Source organism: Vombatus ursinus, unplaced genomic scaffold (assembly GCF_900497805.2).
Source record: "Vombatus ursinus unplaced genomic scaffold, bare-nosed wombat genome assembly UNPS02014818.1, whole genome shotgun sequence".
Classification (NCBI taxonomy): domain Eukaryota; kingdom Metazoa; phylum Chordata; class Mammalia; order Diprotodontia; family Vombatidae; genus Vombatus; species Vombatus ursinus.
Window position 1 is genome coordinate 6,494,329 of NW_020954596.1, and position 16,385 is coordinate 6,510,713.

Sequence of the window (16,385 nt, forward strand, 5' to 3'; positions counted from 1 at the left end):
TTCTTTGCTTAATGAAAAGACAAATTTTAATAGGAAAATTTTGATGTGACAGTAGAAGCTACATTATCTGAAACTTTACCAATAGGTGAACTGTAGGGTACCCAATTTAGTAACCAAACCAAAACAACTGCAATATGAGCACAATTTGAAAAAAGCCTGAGAGAAATGTAAGGCAAGTCCTCTCTAACTTGAGAAAAATATTCTATTCTTTATACAAATGTTAAGTAGTCTTTAACAGATTACATATGGCCCATGGTCATTTCAATTCAACAAATGTTAAGGCCCACATGTAAGTGAGACACTGGGCTAAGTGCTAAGAACACAACGATGAAAAGTGGGACTGCCTTCCCCACAAGGAGTTGATCCTCTATTAAGAGGGAGAGACACAGCATATACATGTTAGAATTCAATGATAACAAAAGTGACATCCAGACTAAGCACCATAAGAAAATGTGAGAAAAAGACAGCTCCCTTTAGTCAGGAAAGTCTTCTAAGAGACAAAGACGTGGAATGATTTAAGGATCTGAGGAGCAGTGGAAGGCTCAAAGAGGGAGGACTTCAGAACAGAGACAGAGGAGACTGCAGGACAGGATCTGAGAAGAGCCAGCTAGTCTAGTGTGGCTGAAACATACCCCCAGTGCTGCTTAGCAAAGCGACTGAAACAATCGGCACTTCATAAGTACTTGTTCAATTATCTGTTCATTCATATAGTATGTCTAAAGACAAGTACTAGAAAATAAAGTTGGGAATATAGGTGGAAGCCAGACTACAGAAGGCAATAAATGCAGAGTTAAGAAATTTGTATTTTATGCTCCAGACAATGGGGAGCTAGGAAACTTTTTGGTTAGGGAGGGAGTGTGAAGATTAATTTGGCAGCTGTGTGAAAGGAAGACAAACTAGAAGTAGAGACAACAGGTCAGGGACTATTACAAGAGGCCAAGGGAGGGCTTGAACTATGCTGACAGCAGGGTTAAGTGGAAAGTTAGGGAACAACACCAAAGACACTGTGGAGGTAAAAATGGAGAGGCCTTGGTAACTGAATGGACTGGGTGGCTGGGTGAAAGAAGAGTCAAAAGGTTTTGAGCCTGGATGAGTCTGGGAAGATGTCAACAGATCTCAAAACAATGAGGCTAGAAGGCAAGCCAGTTTGGTTTGGGATAGCTAAATTTGTGGTGCTGGTACGGGGCGGGGGGAAGGGAAAAGGAAGGGAAGGGAAGGGAATGAGCATTTATATGGCACCTAGTATGTGGCAGGCACTGTGCTAAGCACTTCAAAGCTATTACTTTGTTTGGTTCACAACAACCCTGGAAGGTAGGTGCTGGTTTTAATTCCCATTTTATAGATGAGGAACCTGAGGCAAACAGAGGTGAAGCGACTGCCCATTGTCACACAGCTAGTCAGTGTCTAGGACCAAATTTGAACTCAGGTCTTCTGACTCCAGGCCCACTGTGCCACCTGGCTTCCAGGTCTAGCAAGCAGCTCAGAATTCAGGGGCAAGGCTCAGGTAAGAAGTCAGGGTCACATATATAGACTGGGGAGTCATATGCATAGAGGATAATTAAAGCCATGGGGCTAGATGAGGTTACCAAAGGGAAAAGTCGTTTCTATAAAAAGCTCATAGGATTTAAATAGAAACAGGCCCTTAGAGAGCATCTAAGTTCATTTCCCCCCCCACCCCCCGTTTCAAGATGAGAAAACTTGATGCCCAGAGAGGAGGCGATCAAATGTCTTCACGTCTATAAAACACTGGGCAAACCTTCAAATACTTTATCCATCTCAGTAATTATGAAGTGATTTGCCGGCTGATCAGCAGGGCCAGAATGTGCATTCAGGTCACGACTCCAGAGCCAAAGCTCTTTCCATCACCCCACAGTCTTGATCAGGAACAAGTCTCAATGTAACTTTTGTCTATGAGAAAATCAGATTCTAGTTATATCACTAAGAGCACCATTTCTGTGAATGTACCTGTACATACACCTGTACTAAAATGAAGGTTTTCTGTTTAAGCAGTCTATTTCTCAACTTTGCCACTAAAGTACGAGTGAATCTTGAACAAGAAAGATTTCAGTATTTAATACAGACTCAAACTACAAAGACTTTACTCCCATGGGATTGTTCTCTAAAGTCTGAGGCAATGTGATTTGTGTGTTCCTCGCAGCACTTCCCAATCCAGCACCTTACACATTTTTATTACATGCAGGAATGAGAAATCTTTGGGTTTCAAAAAGCTGTCCAAGAACAGCAAAGTTTGCCAGGACTATTTTTCTTCAAAGTAGTGCAAACAAATGCCTGCTCCTAAGGGCCAATAATTAAGCAATTTCTTAAAATATCAAAGTCAAATGTCCTTGGATTACATAAGGTCACAAATTTAGAGCTAGAAAGCACCCTGGGAGTCACCTAATCTAACCCTCACATCACATGAAAGAAGAAACTAAGTCCCCAAAGAGGGGATTCTACTGGCTCATGGTCAAAAAGCAACTAAGTAGCAGAGTCAGAACTGACCCTGGGTCCTCAAGCTAGTATGCTTTCATTTAAAACAAAAAATAAAAAACTTCCACTAACTTGGGAATCAGTTGACACTGAATTGAGTTCAAATCCTGACTCAGACACTTACTATGTCAACTTGGACAAGCTGCTTCACCTCTCAGCCTCAGTTTCCTCACCTGTAAAATAGGGAAAATAACTGCACCTACCTCTCAGTGTTGTTGTGAGGACCAAATGAGAGAATATATGTAAAGCACTTCACAAACCTTAAAGCACTATATAATACTAGCTATTGTTGTTATTAAAACCTATGTTACTAGGGGAAAATAATCTCATTCATTTATACAAGAATATATCTTAAAAATTAGCATATCTTCAAAAGTTATTTGAGATGAATGGTATCAAGATACTCTACCAACCACACCAACCAATCACAGGAAACTTTCTTCTAAAATTAGCTATTGGCGTAGTTTTTGATCCACTGGAACTCAGCTAAGGAGATACATATTTGGTGGCAGTCCAGAGAAGCCAGACTAGAGAATACTATAAATGGGAGCACATGAGATACATATTATGTGTTCTTATTTTTAGAACTATGATTTTTATATAAATCTGTAACTATTCTATACAAGAATAGGGTATCAAATGGAAAAACCTGAAGGAAATTAAGCAATAAGGCAATCTGACTTTTTTAGAACTCCAGACTTTTAATATGAGAGAGTATAAAAGGTACTGTAAATCGAGGTGCTGTGAATGTAACCTTATTTTTATTATTAGCTTTATTGTCTAACAAAGTTGACTTTTACTATAATTACCATGTTTCTTTTTACCACGGTGCCACAATAAAAATCTGTATAACCCATGTAGTAGGGCATTGTACCAAACGTCTAAGTTCATTGCACCAAACCTCTAAGTCCTATCTGCCCCAAAATAGTAACAGTTTGCTTTCTGAAATTACTGCACACATATGACTGCTCTTGACAATCCCATTTAAAATGACATGCAATTGATCACAGACCAATCTGAAGAGTTCCCAAAATGTCTTGACTTACAGAATTCAACAAACTTTGATCAGGGACTTACTATTATGTTGTCAGAAACAGAATGGAAAAGTAGGACTGAATTCTAGTGTCTACTTAGACAATGTGCTAATGATACACTGATTTGACAGAGAAAGAGAACCTAATTTTACTCACATGTCTATTAATCTCCTTGCATACTTAAGCACAGCCAAACTAGCATTTTTTGTTATTCTCCTAACTACCTACCTGCATGGAAAGAAAACAATGGACAAGACAGAGCAATGGGAAAAACAGTAACAAGAACCAACAGATCTAGTAGGAAATAATGTAGTTACTTGGCCATTTTTCTTTTCCCTTGAAAAATCCTATGTCCTTTCTCTCTGGACCATGGCAACAGCCCTTTCGTTAAGGAATGTCCCTCTCTCCGGCATAACCTCCCCAACCCAGGCTCCCTTAGGCCCAGCCCCTCCTTATGCCAGGGCTACTCTCTATTTCTATTTCCAAAAGAGAATGAGTCCAAAGCCAGGCAGGTAGATAGTATAACGTATCCTTTTTTTTTCTTTTTTTTTGCTATTTTTATACAATCATAGAATTTCAGAGCTAAAAAGCAGCTTAGAGATTATGTCTGCTCTATTTAAATCACAATCTTCCAGGAAATAATTTATTTTGTATTTGGTGCAATCATACACTTCTTGTTCAATTTATCATAATATATGCATTACAAAACTACTTGGGCTGGAAAGCACTGATGCCTCAGCAATTCAGCCCATTAGACTTTGGCTAAATATTTCAATATACCTACTTAATCTCCTACACTTGGTTATCCAGTCTAGACATCAAGGTTTCCAATAACAATTCATCGTTTGCTCTTTTTGCATAATTGATACTAAAGCCGTCACAATTAAGGTTATATGTGGACTACTGGGCTCTTTTACTCATTTTTATCTTGGGGAGAATGCTATCTTTCTGAATTGAAATGTTAGATACTTGATCCTAGCCTACATTTAACTCCACAGAATTTTTCTAACAATGTCATTAACACTTAATTTGCTAAAAGCAAGAGGAATCATCATGATTTTCCAAAGAAATTCAATTTCTATAGCCAGAACTCTCAGTTGGTCCCCAAAGATCTCATTGGTGCTCTAGAGATATCTCATAAAAACAACATCCAAAAAACTTAATATTTACGTTTTTCCATAATGCTAGATGTTGCACAAACTAGGTCTTACCCATCAAAGCTCACAATCAACAATGACTGTGTAGATAAGGCACAAATAAAGGACAAAGACAGCTACAAGAATGTGGTCACCTGAGAAGTCAGGAATACACAGAATACTGTCAGGCAAGGGTGTCCTAAGCATGCAGTCTTGTCTTTCCACAAGCATTCCAAACCCCCCACTACAATCTGTTCGACTATATGAATTACCTGCAGAAAGCAAGGCTGAGTAAGGATTTAGGAGACAATCTGATCCAGTGGCATATGTAACATAGAGAGTTACTTGTATTATAGAAGATGCCTACTTCCCAAGGAAGGAATAGCATCTTTTCTGCAAACAATTCAAATATATTTCATTTTATGCAATAGATGTGTTATGGAAGTTAAATATTTAAGATTAATATTTATAATTTGACTGAAACTTGCCTTTTTAGTTAAGCTTTTACTACCATGAATCACATTTTCTGGCTAATTATCAATTAAAAAGTATTTATTTAAAGGGCATATTACTAACATCAGGCACTGTGATAAGTGCTAAAGATCCCATAACACAAATAAAACAGTCTGGGCCCTCAAGAAACTTACATTCTAATGGGGGAGATGTATATAAATGTGTGTATACATACAGCTGAGATATAGGTATATACATAATGTGCAAAGATTTGCACATTAACATGTTTACATATTATTTGATCTCTATGTGTGGATAGGTATGTGTGGATATGTGTGCACGTATATGAAAAAGCAAGGTGGTTTTGTAAAGGAGGGCACTAATAGCTGAGAAAGCAGGTGTTGCTTGAGCTGGGTTGAAGGAAACCAGGGTTTCCTATCTAGCGAAGGAGGTGAGAAGGGAGAGGATTCCAGGAATCCTTATACAGGAAAGGCCTGTAGGCAGAATATGGTGCCTCAAGGGTGAGAGCCAGCAAGGGTGCTAATAGGGCTACAAGTAGGCAAGGGCCAAGTTGTGAAGGGCTTTAAAATGTCAAACAGAGGAGTTTATACAAGGTGGCCCAAAAGTCTTAGAACTATTTTAAACTACAATAACTTTAGAAGTATAAATGCTACAAACTTATAAGAAAACCTGAAAACTTTTTAAAAAAATTTTAATTGATGTGTTTTCCTAAAAGTCAACATGGCCACCATCTTGTGCTCTACATCTCTCTGGCTGGTTTTTGAACTTTCCTGGTAAAAACTTTTAGCAGCTGCTGTCCAGTACCTGAAGGATTGCCCAGGCAATCCTTCCCTAGGTAATTCCCCTTTATGTATCTGCCCCCCTGTCTCTCTCAGTGCCCCTGTCTGTATCCCATTCAATGAGGTGAGGGATACTTACCCTCACCTCGGCCTTTCAGAATCCCTACTTTCGTGTGAGGCCTGGCTCAGGTGCCACCTCCTCTGCAAAGGCTTTCCTGATCCCCTATGTCAGGGCTGTCTTCCTCATGAAATTTCTGCTTTGCTTGATCTGTGTAAATGTTTTATTCTCCACCCCCAGGAGAATGTTGGCTTCTTGAGGACAGGGATTATTTCATGTGTGTCTTCATATCTTCTTAGTGCCTAGCACAATACCTTGCATATACAGTAGGCTGGTAAATAGCTGAGGGACTGTTCAATTATTTGATAGGCAGCACACTCTTCTCCATTCAAGATAAAGTCATTATGAAGCTAGACAAAACTACGCAGGCAAAGAAAGGCTGAGAGCATGAGCATTCTCAATACAACTTTTCCCCTTTTCAGAGCTCTTGGAGAGTACCATGGACTAACATCCTCAAAATTTATTCAGAAAACCAACATTTAGTATAAATACATTTAGTATAAAACTCTAGGGGTTTGTTTTTTTGCTAAGCTGAACAGCTGGTATTAAAGACAGCGTGTCATTTTCCAAAGTTCTGTTCTTTACCATAAATTAATATTCCCTATTACGACTGTTGTGGTCTAATAAGCAATGGAGATATTCCTTTTTTTCCCCTTCCAGCTTTGAGGCTAGTGCACCTTTGTGTTTGAGAAAAAGAGAAAATTTTTAGGAAAGAACTTGTATTACTCTAACCAATGATGGTATTTTTCTAGAAAAAATAAAATTAGAATACTCTATTCTAAATTAATATCTTGATTTCAACAGGTAGAATGCAAATCCTTTAGACTTAGCTACAGCCAATCAATGGTATGTTTTCAGTAGAATCCAAATATAGCCACAACAAGGACAAAAAACAACTCTAGATAAGTGAGCCCCTTCCTCAGCAGTAAATAGGTGATTGGAGACGTCTGGTTCAAAGACTTCTACCACAATCTTATCTACTTACAAAGATAATGAAAAATATTTCAAAATAATTTTAATCTTGTTTAATTTAGGATTTCTTCTTCTCCAACAATTTTCTCTTATAACCAACTTAAAAGCAACACACTTAACAAGACCTCCTAACAGCATAACAGCATATGTCAAATAAGTGTGTCCAAAGACTTACTGGTCCAGATGCAGGCATAAGACAGCAGCAAACATGGTGTTTTTAGTTCATCTGATGCTAGAAGAGGCAGTACAGTATAGTAGTGGACCAGATCTGGAGTCAGGAAGATGTGATTTCGAGTTCTGACTCTGACATACACTACCTATATCACCATGGGCAAGTTCATCTCTGCATCCCAGGTGACTCTCTTAAGATTATGAGCTGCTGATCTGCTTGGGCAGAACCAGTTCCCAGGAGTTTCCTCAATGAAATCAGAGATCTAGGTTCTCCAAAAAAGTGTATCCCAATAGAATGATCCTAAGGACTGAACTTAGTGAAGGAAAAGAATGAAACCTACCAATCTTAGCTTTTATTGACTTAAAAAAAAAAAAGTCATCAGGGACATGAGAGAGAAGAGGAGGCTAACAACTTGCAATCAGGATGCAAAATCTCACCTAGATCTATTAGTAAACAACCACTACTTTTGAACACCCTGAAATGAAAGAATTTCAACATCTGGGTTCTCTAAACACAAGTACTAAATAAGGATCTGCTACAAAAGAGAAATATGAAAGAATGGGATGGATCCTCCAAAGTTTTACCCCCCAAGATCTAAGCTGCACAGCCCAGCTAAAGAGTTCACCCTCTGCTGAGGCAACATGACACCCCACACCAGAAGGGTTTTCAAGCCCTACTGAACAAAGTAAAAATCTCACCCGTGTCATTTTAAAAAAGTCTAAAGATGGGCGATTCCACCGCACGTCTTCCTCTCGTCTGCGCTTTAGCCGGCTTTTCTTTTCGTTCAGTACACAAGGCTGTGAGCGGCATCTCAACAAGCCTTGGCGCCGGCTAAGCTCTGGTGTGGACGTGGGAGTGCTATTAGCTGAAGGCAAGAGGTTCCCCACCTCGGGAATGTGCTCCTGGGAGAGAGAGAGGCGACGCCTGGGGTTAAAATCACAAGGTCCGGCAGAATTCCAGCGGATGCTGGAACTGGTGCTGCCCTCGCTGCTGTCCACAAAGCCGCTGCTGGCTGAGGAGGGCCTGGGCACCGGAGACGTGTGGAAGCTGGTGATAGGGAACACATTCTGGAGCGACAAGACGCTCTGGGGCAGGCTAATGCTGGTGCTTCTCTGCAGGGTGGCGCTGCCGCCACTGTTGCAGCGCTGCAAGGTGGTGCTGCCGCCACTGTTGCATCGTCTTTTGGAGACCGGAGTCCAGACCTTGGAACTGCCAGGTTTCCATGGTGACCGGCAGCGAGCCAGCTCATCGGGCTCCGACAAGGATCGACAGTGTCGCTTGGGAGGCGGGGCCAGCGGCTGCCCAGAGTTTTCATTCAGGTTGAGTTCACTGATCCATCCTGACACCATCGATGGGCTGGGGGATTCTTTCTGCCACTGGAGACACATGTTTGCTGAACTAAATGGGCATGATGGGAAAGGGAAAGCCGAAACCTTGGTCACTTCGGTTCGGATTGGACATCCTCCATTCAACACTTTCCAAGGATTTTCTTCTACTGAAGGAAACAGGGAAGGACAGAGATCAGCAAGGAAGAGGGACAAGGGGAAAAAGCCAATTAGCAGGAAACAAGATACCACTGCAAAATGAATTCAACAACTGACCAATGCAGACCAGGCCTTTGGGCTTTTTACTAAAAGTTAAAAAGTTTACAGCAATCTAGCTTTTCCTCCCCATTAGTTTTGAGTTATTCATTGGAATTACCATCTTAAACTGAACTTATTATATCAGCTACCAAGAAAATTCCTGTACATAGGGCATAAGCAACAATAGATCTGTAAAATACTTCAGAAAAGACATTTAGCCCACCTACATTTAACCACAATCTTTCAGACAGTGACTCGGGCTTCTTAGTAGCTTTAGTTATCAAGACAACATTTTTACTCCTAAAAATACTAACACATATATATTCCAAAATAGGTTATTTCCTGTCTATTTAGGTCAGACTTCTAGAAATTAATCTGTTTTTTAGTAGCTCCATGAAATGAAACCAATCTTATTTTCAGTTACCTGCAATAAATACCTATTTTTTTTTTTCATTTTTTAACTAGTCTACTTCAAATAAAAATTTTTCCTTAAAGTTGCATGAGTAGGTTTGGAAATCTTAAACAGTCACAGATCATAGATTTAGAGCTATACAAAATCTCTGAAGTCATCATTTAGTTATTTTACAGAGGAGGAGACTGAGGACTAGAAAGCTAAATGACCTGCCCAAAGTCATGCAGGCAGTAATTCTCAAGAGCTGGGATTAAAACCCACATATTCCAGTTCCAGGGCTCTTTCCCCAATGCCATGTGGGATTTCATTCAGATGCTCAAGGTGACTGACTACCATAGGATATACATAATAAAAATTTCATTAAAACCCTAGAAAGGTCTGCTGTTATTAGATCTATCATCATTTATAACGAAATGAAGGGCAACTTATATTTTTTTCTCATTAAGCTAACAATTACCTAACACAAACTAAGATATCTAAAATACATTCCTTTTTTGTTCAATTTTACCAAGATTTTACTGTTATCCCATTTTTATTACTCTGCTTACAAGTCAAATAATTTTTATTAACTTTCTAAAAGTATTTATACTAACATGTAAGTAACACTATTCTTTCCCATTCTTAAAGGAAGCTAAAACTTTAATACAGATGACTGCATCTCCCCCCTGACATTGTTATACCACATCATGTACTCAAAAGTAAAAACAATCCCCTTGTTTTTAGTTGTTTAAACAAAGCCTTTACTTATTAGCTCGAGTATTTTTAACTGCCAGACAAAGCTTTAAGAACTTCAGAGGTATTGTCCACTGTGAAGGCAGGGGCTGGGAATCATTAAAGCTATTGGCCAAACCTCAGACTCCTATATCAAACTGCTTTTTCCAACTACATTCAGCATAATCTACAATTGTTCTGAAACACTGTATAATGATGGATAAAGATAACTGACAAACCTAAGATAAAAATTAAGAGGAAAACCTCTCTCGTGTTAAACAGCTTTTCAAGCTTGGCTGCAAAACTGACAAGTTAAACCAAATGGAGTCAAGTTGAAATGTCTCTCATCTTCTAAATTAGGCAAAACTAAATAACTTGGATACTGAGAAATTCTCAGGTTATCTAAGAATTATAACGTAAGCAAAACCCTGACTTCATTCTCTGTGTACAAGATGATGCAGCGGGCTCCTTCTCCTGGAGCTGCGCATGACGCCATGTGCTGACATCGAGGGACAAAATCCAACTATGTCCAGCCAGTGTTCATACCAACATTTTAAACAGTAGGATTTCTGTTCCTTTCATTTAAAAATAAATCAAAAGATATTTCTTTCCCAAGTATTTCCTTCATTCTTACCTCCTTTTAAATCAGATTAGGAAAAAAAAAAAGTCTGCTAAAAGGCACCCTCTGCCACATGGGACTAGAACATGATCATGGCACCCAAAGATGCGAGTCATGCTTGTCATTTTCCTAACAGCTACCTCAAGACAAAGTCTCAAAAGGGGATGGGGATGTGAAGAGAGCATTTAGACATACCAAATGATATTGAACAAAAACATCTCTCAAGAGCTTTTACTATGCAAAGCAGATCACAAGCAGAAAACTAATAACCAGTGATTCTTGGTATTGTCCCAAGGCCAGCTCAAACCAGCAGGCTCTGCAGCAGCAGGTCCCAGCCCCCATTTCACCTGATTTGCAACAGAAAGGCTGCTGAGCGCCCCAATTACCTCAGTGTCTCACAGCCAGGGCTTTTAGAAGAACTTACCATTGATTTCGAAAGGGAACAAGCTGCCACTTTTGTTCAGCTCCTCAGATGAGTACTGAAATTAATCAGAGAAAGAGGTTTCAACACCACACAACTACACATGGTGTGAAAGAAAAGCACAAAACTATGTGTCCGAAAATAGTTAAATGTTTTAGAACCCAATTCTGTTTCTTACCAAACTTTTTTGCTTCAAAATTTTAAAAGGAAAACTTGGACCTCTTGGATGTCCATTTGGGCACCTGGTCTCTTAATGAGAAGCTAAAAACAAAACATCTGACTGCCTGATGGTCTGATTCCAGAGGAATCAGTCTGATGCTTACTTTTCTCCTTAAATCTGTTCCCCCTTCTTCCCCTGCACCGAGTCACTCTCAGGTTTCTTCTAGCCACTGGGCGGGGGGGGGGGGGGGGTGTCAGAGACAGCTGAAATAACTTTGCCTCTTACCTCCAATGACATCAGAAAAGGGAAACCTGTTCAGATCTGCAGATTGGGGGGGGGGGGGGAGGGGAAAGTGCAGTCTCACATTAAGGCTTCAGAAGGAACTCAAGGTTCCAAAGTAACAACATATGGCTAGTATGGGGGAAGGGAATAGTTCAAATCTGAAATTTCACCTGGGTGGAACTCCAAGTAAGGAAATTCTCTCCAGTGACATCCATCAGAAACTGCTCTGTCTGAGGGATCAGAGTGGACCTGGGGCATGCAGCCAGGAGGGTCAGGGGCAGCAGTGGCAGGGAGGAAAGAACACTCTATTTGGAGTCCAAACCTGGGAGTTCAAGTCCAGGCTCTGCCAGACCAACCTCAGCAACTCTGGGAGACTCACCCCACTTGTCTGGGTCTGCTTCCTCCTCAGTAAAATGAGGGGTGTGGACCTGGTGAGACCCAATGACCCTTCGAGCTCTCACAGTCTAAAATCCTGTCTTTCACTACTGCCTTGCAAATCTGACCCTGGAGTTAATTGAGATTTAGGAGTAAAATCTCAATTTTGAAAAATCCTGACCTTTCATTTGTCCAAGATTAATGGATTTTCTATGAGCTTAATTTTACCTCTGTTTAAAAAAAAAAAAGAATTAAAATGTTAAGTTACATTAACTCATTAATCAAGTATGTAATTGTTGCCTTAGAGATATCTCCGGTGGCATTATCTGAGATTAAAAATTCACGATGAATTCTAATTCCAAGACTCTCACAACTTTGTAAATTAATTGGCAGGATCATAAAATATCTACTAAGCCATACATAAATATATCATACTGGAGACTGTTACTTCTCCTGACTTAAATAGAGAAGGGATCTAGAAGGGTCTATCCACTGGCTTTCCCCCTTTATCTACAAGTGCCTCATCCTCCACAAAGCCTCCTTGAGACCTCAGGTTCACTATTTTAATATGCACCTCTATGCCAAATTGCATTATCTTTATCTATGTGTACGTTTATTCCATCCCTCCTCACTGAACTGTAACCTTCTTAAGGGAAGGGAAGCACAGCCCATTTGTCTGAGTGTTTTCCTCGGGCACTTCACAAATACTTAATGTTGTGGAATACCTACCATAGTCATCTTAATCATAAAGCTATCTCAACATATGCAAACTTAAGAATAAGTTTACAGTGAGTTAGCCAATTTCAATTCATCAGTGGCATCAGCTCAATGATGGACAGACGGAGGACAAACAGGCACGGGGAAGGATCAGATCATACCACGAGAGGTTGAAGGAACTGGGGATATTTGGCCTGGAAAAGAGAAGGCTTTGGGAGACACAAAACAGCTATTCTAAACACTAAGCAGATAAATAGATTTTATGATTGTTGCTTTATATGCACTTCTGTGGGGCATATATGCTCATTTAAAAAAATCATATTAAAAAGGAATTTTAACACTAATAGCTTTTTTTTCACGCCAACATTCTGAACTAATCCTCTAGAATGCCTCCATGACTTTATATTCATTCTTTCCTATCAGTCCACATCTGAAAAAAAATGAGAGGCGTGTATGTTTTCAAGACAGAAAAAAGGTTTGGTTATTTTAACAGGCCTCCTCCTTTACAAGCTTTTTTTTGGATCCTGGGTTTTGTTTTGTGTACATGTGTTTTATTATTATTAAACCAAAAAGAAGATAGTATTGTTCTAAGACTTCCTTTCAAGATACACGTTCATTTTTTAAGTAAACATCCTTGAGCAATGAAAAATTTATAATGTTTATTAATACAAAGTTCTGCCCATGTTAAGACCTTGAACTGAGGTTATAGCAAAAATGCTTAATATAGTATTGTAAGAAATACTTAAGGAAATTAAGACTACCTGTTCCCAGACAAAACCTGCTAGAAATACTTTTAAGTATTTTTCAAGTTAATGAGCCCTTAGAGATGCTTCATTTCCTTACCTGGATGAAGAAAAAGAGCAAAAGTCTTTGCTAATAAATAGCTAAAGGATTTGGGAATCTAAGACTGTAAATGAGGATTCAAATCATAATCACAAATTAAGGATGAAAGGTGGTGTTATGAACTAGTTAATTTAGTAAATGTTTCATTAAGATTAAGCATCTTAGTTTTGTCCAGTCGTTAACATTAATACAGCTGGTATGTGGACAAGACACTTTGTACACTTCCTTTAAAAGGCAAATATTTCACTATAATCCCTGGCTCTTATTATAAGAATGGAGAAAAACGAAAACATTCTGTGGTAAAACAGAAATCTGGCAGTTTAAATTTGACTATATTTGATAAAAACAGATTGGGCTACTCATGATAAAATATTTTCCAAGATCCCTGATCTGGCCCTGGGAGCCCATAAGCAAGTCAAAATCACTTCACTTTCTCAACCCTCCATTTTCTCCTCGGCAAAATGAGATCAGCAAACACTGCAACGACCCACACCTCAACAGACCGCTCTTTGTCAGCTTGCCATTATTATCCAAAATCAATTTCCTGAAGTTTTGAGGCTTCCTAAAAATGAATCTTGGCGGGGAGGGGGAAAGGGGCTGAAATTAATTTTGAATAAGGTGATGCATTTGAAATTCTCATTTCACTAAATACTAACTAAGGTACCAACACATTATGTTATGATCAAGAACCAAAGAGAACAATCATTTTCCTCTTATTCTACATCCAACAATTCTAGGATAATTATAGACCCCTTCTGCCTTAGTTAGGCACCATGATAATTCAATGTAGGGCAGGAATGGGACAGAGGATGACTGTGCACACCAAAGGTCTGAGGGGACAAGAAGCATGCTCAGTGGCGCCTCACTGACCCTTGCAAACACCACCACCCCATCCTAACAACCACCCTAGGAGGGTGCTAAATGCAAGTACTGTCACTTCTCTGCTACTTGCCCATGACCATACAGCTAGGGTCAGAGTCAGGTTTGAACCTGGGGCACTTGACTTCACAGCAATCCTCCTTCTCCTGCATATGCTGCCCATCACTAAAAACAACAAAACTTTGGAAATTTTCTCAAGATTACACAGCTTCAAACACTAACCTTTCCATAACTTTAGGAATGAGGCATGTTTTCACTGAAACTGATATCCAACCTAATCGATTAATAATAAAACATTTAAAAAGCAAACAAGGACGCAACAGAAACATGCTACGATCTTAAATATCTATAAATACACTGTGGCTACCATTAATCTTTATGGTCTTTGGGGCAAATCTTCAACACTCTCCAACGCACAATAAATATTAAACATTTACCAATCACTTCTTTGATCATCAACCTTTGAAACTACAAATCAGCCATGGAAAAACATAGCCAAAAGAAATGGCCTAGAATAATCCTACTGTCAGTAAAAAGTAATAATTCTATGGCTGAGAAACTAGCCTAACATTTCTAATTCCCATGCTTTTGGATTTCTAGATAACAAACTGCCTTTTTTTTTTTTCTCCCACAAGTGTTATCTAACTCACAGAACAGTCTTTGGATCCTGATTTACCATAAACACCAAACACTTAAAGGCAATTGGCCTATGACACTCACTCAGAACAGCTACTGGAAAGAGATCCAGAATCTCAAAGCACATCACTTCTGTGGCTTAAATACAAAAGTATACACTGGATTGAAGAAATGGTATAAGCTAAAATTCCAAATAAGTCCAATTATATTATCGTAAAATAGTTTGACTTCTACCAATTTTCTAAAATCCATATGTAAATATGAATCTCAAGAAAGGGGACAAAGTAAGTGAGGAAAAAGATGAGCTTTCAGGAATCCTGTCTCAAAGGAAAACCAAATCTATCTGTAAATGAACTAGGAATATCTGAGAATATTACTGAAGTACATGGACACTCTCATGACCTGGCACCATTCCACCATGAATAAAAATAGCAAAGCAGGCAGAGTGAATGAGTTGGGAATCGTATTAAGAGGGTACATCCACCTCCACAATATCATTGATCCCTTGGAGTCTAGACAAAACCCACAGGAGCTTCTTGGCTGAAGGCCTGTTACACACACCTTTGTACTGGCTTTCCTAAAAACAACCATTACACCATCATCCATCTCGTCATTCACATCGCTCTGTACTTACAGCCCGAGGTCTGCAGGTTGTTCAGGCCTGCTGTAAATCCTCAAGATCTACAAAGTACTTTCCTCTCGACAATACTGGAAAGGGTTGGTACCACTGAAATTCAAGAAGGATAAATGTACAGTCTTGCATTTGAGTCCAAAAAAAAAATTAAATCTGGAGGCCTGATTAGATAACAGTTCTGAAAAAGATCTGGATGTCTAAGTGGACTGCAAGTTCAAGGTAAGTTCAAGCAGTAAGTGACTTGGCAGTCAAAAAAAAGTTAAGAGGGCTTTTGGGTTGCAATAAGGAGGGCCCAGCTTCCAGAAATAGGGAGGTGAGAGTTCCACTGCACTTTGCTTTCAAACATCACCTGGAATACTGTGTTTACTTCTGGGCATCACGATTTAAAGACACTGATAAACTGTACAGCGTCCAGAGAAGGACAACCCAGATGAGGAAGGATCTGGTCAAATGAGGATCTGTTGAAGGAAAAGGGCAATTTTAGCCATGAAGAGAAAACTCAATTTGGCCTTGATGGGAGGAGAAACTTCCTGCTGACGAGAGCTGCTGCTAGTAGTGGTGGGCTCCCTCTCCTTGACTCTACAACCACTTATTATCCAGAGGGTCACTGTGAGGACAAGGTGGCCTCTGCAGAGGGCCTGCTCCCTCCAACTCCCAAAATCTGAGACTCCCTGAAGCACCACCCCCATTTCAGACCAGAAAAAGAAGCTTAGGTGAAATGGCTTGCCTGAGATCACACAACTGAGAAGCATCAGAGCTGGGACTTGATCTCAAGTACTCTTGACTGTCATCATGCCACTTCCATTAAAGAGATGAACACACACATACAGCCTATTCAGATTTTTTAATTCTCCATGCAGAACTGAAGTTAAGGGGTTCAGCAAGTATGAGACAAGTTAATTCTGAATCAGGAAAAAGTTACATTTCATTATTATTGA

At 39.5% G+C, this 16,385-nt stretch overlaps 1 protein-coding gene across 4 annotated transcripts in view; it reads right to left on the reverse strand.

The window, feature by feature from the left end:
• The window catches only part of FAM53A (family with sequence similarity 53 member A), a 111,406-nt gene that overhangs the window by 55,991 nt on the left and 39,030 nt on the right, over window positions 1-16,385 (reverse strand). The window contains exons 1-3 of one of the 4 annotated variants that reach the window (XM_027836144.1): window positions 12,468-12,618; window positions 10,925-10,979; window positions 7,874-8,667 (exon numbers count right to left, since the gene is read on the reverse strand). In XM_027836144.1, the coding sequence (XP_027691945.1) occupies window positions 7,874-8,667; window positions 10,925-10,979; window positions 12,468-12,485 (867 nt within the window). In that variant the 5' untranslated portion in view covers window positions 12,486-12,618. Of the gene's footprint in view, window positions 1-7,873; window positions 8,671-10,924; window positions 10,980-12,467; window positions 12,619-16,385 lie in introns of those variants that run through there. The other 3 variants (XM_027836143.1, XM_027836142.1, XM_027836141.1) reach the window with 3 other exon arrangements.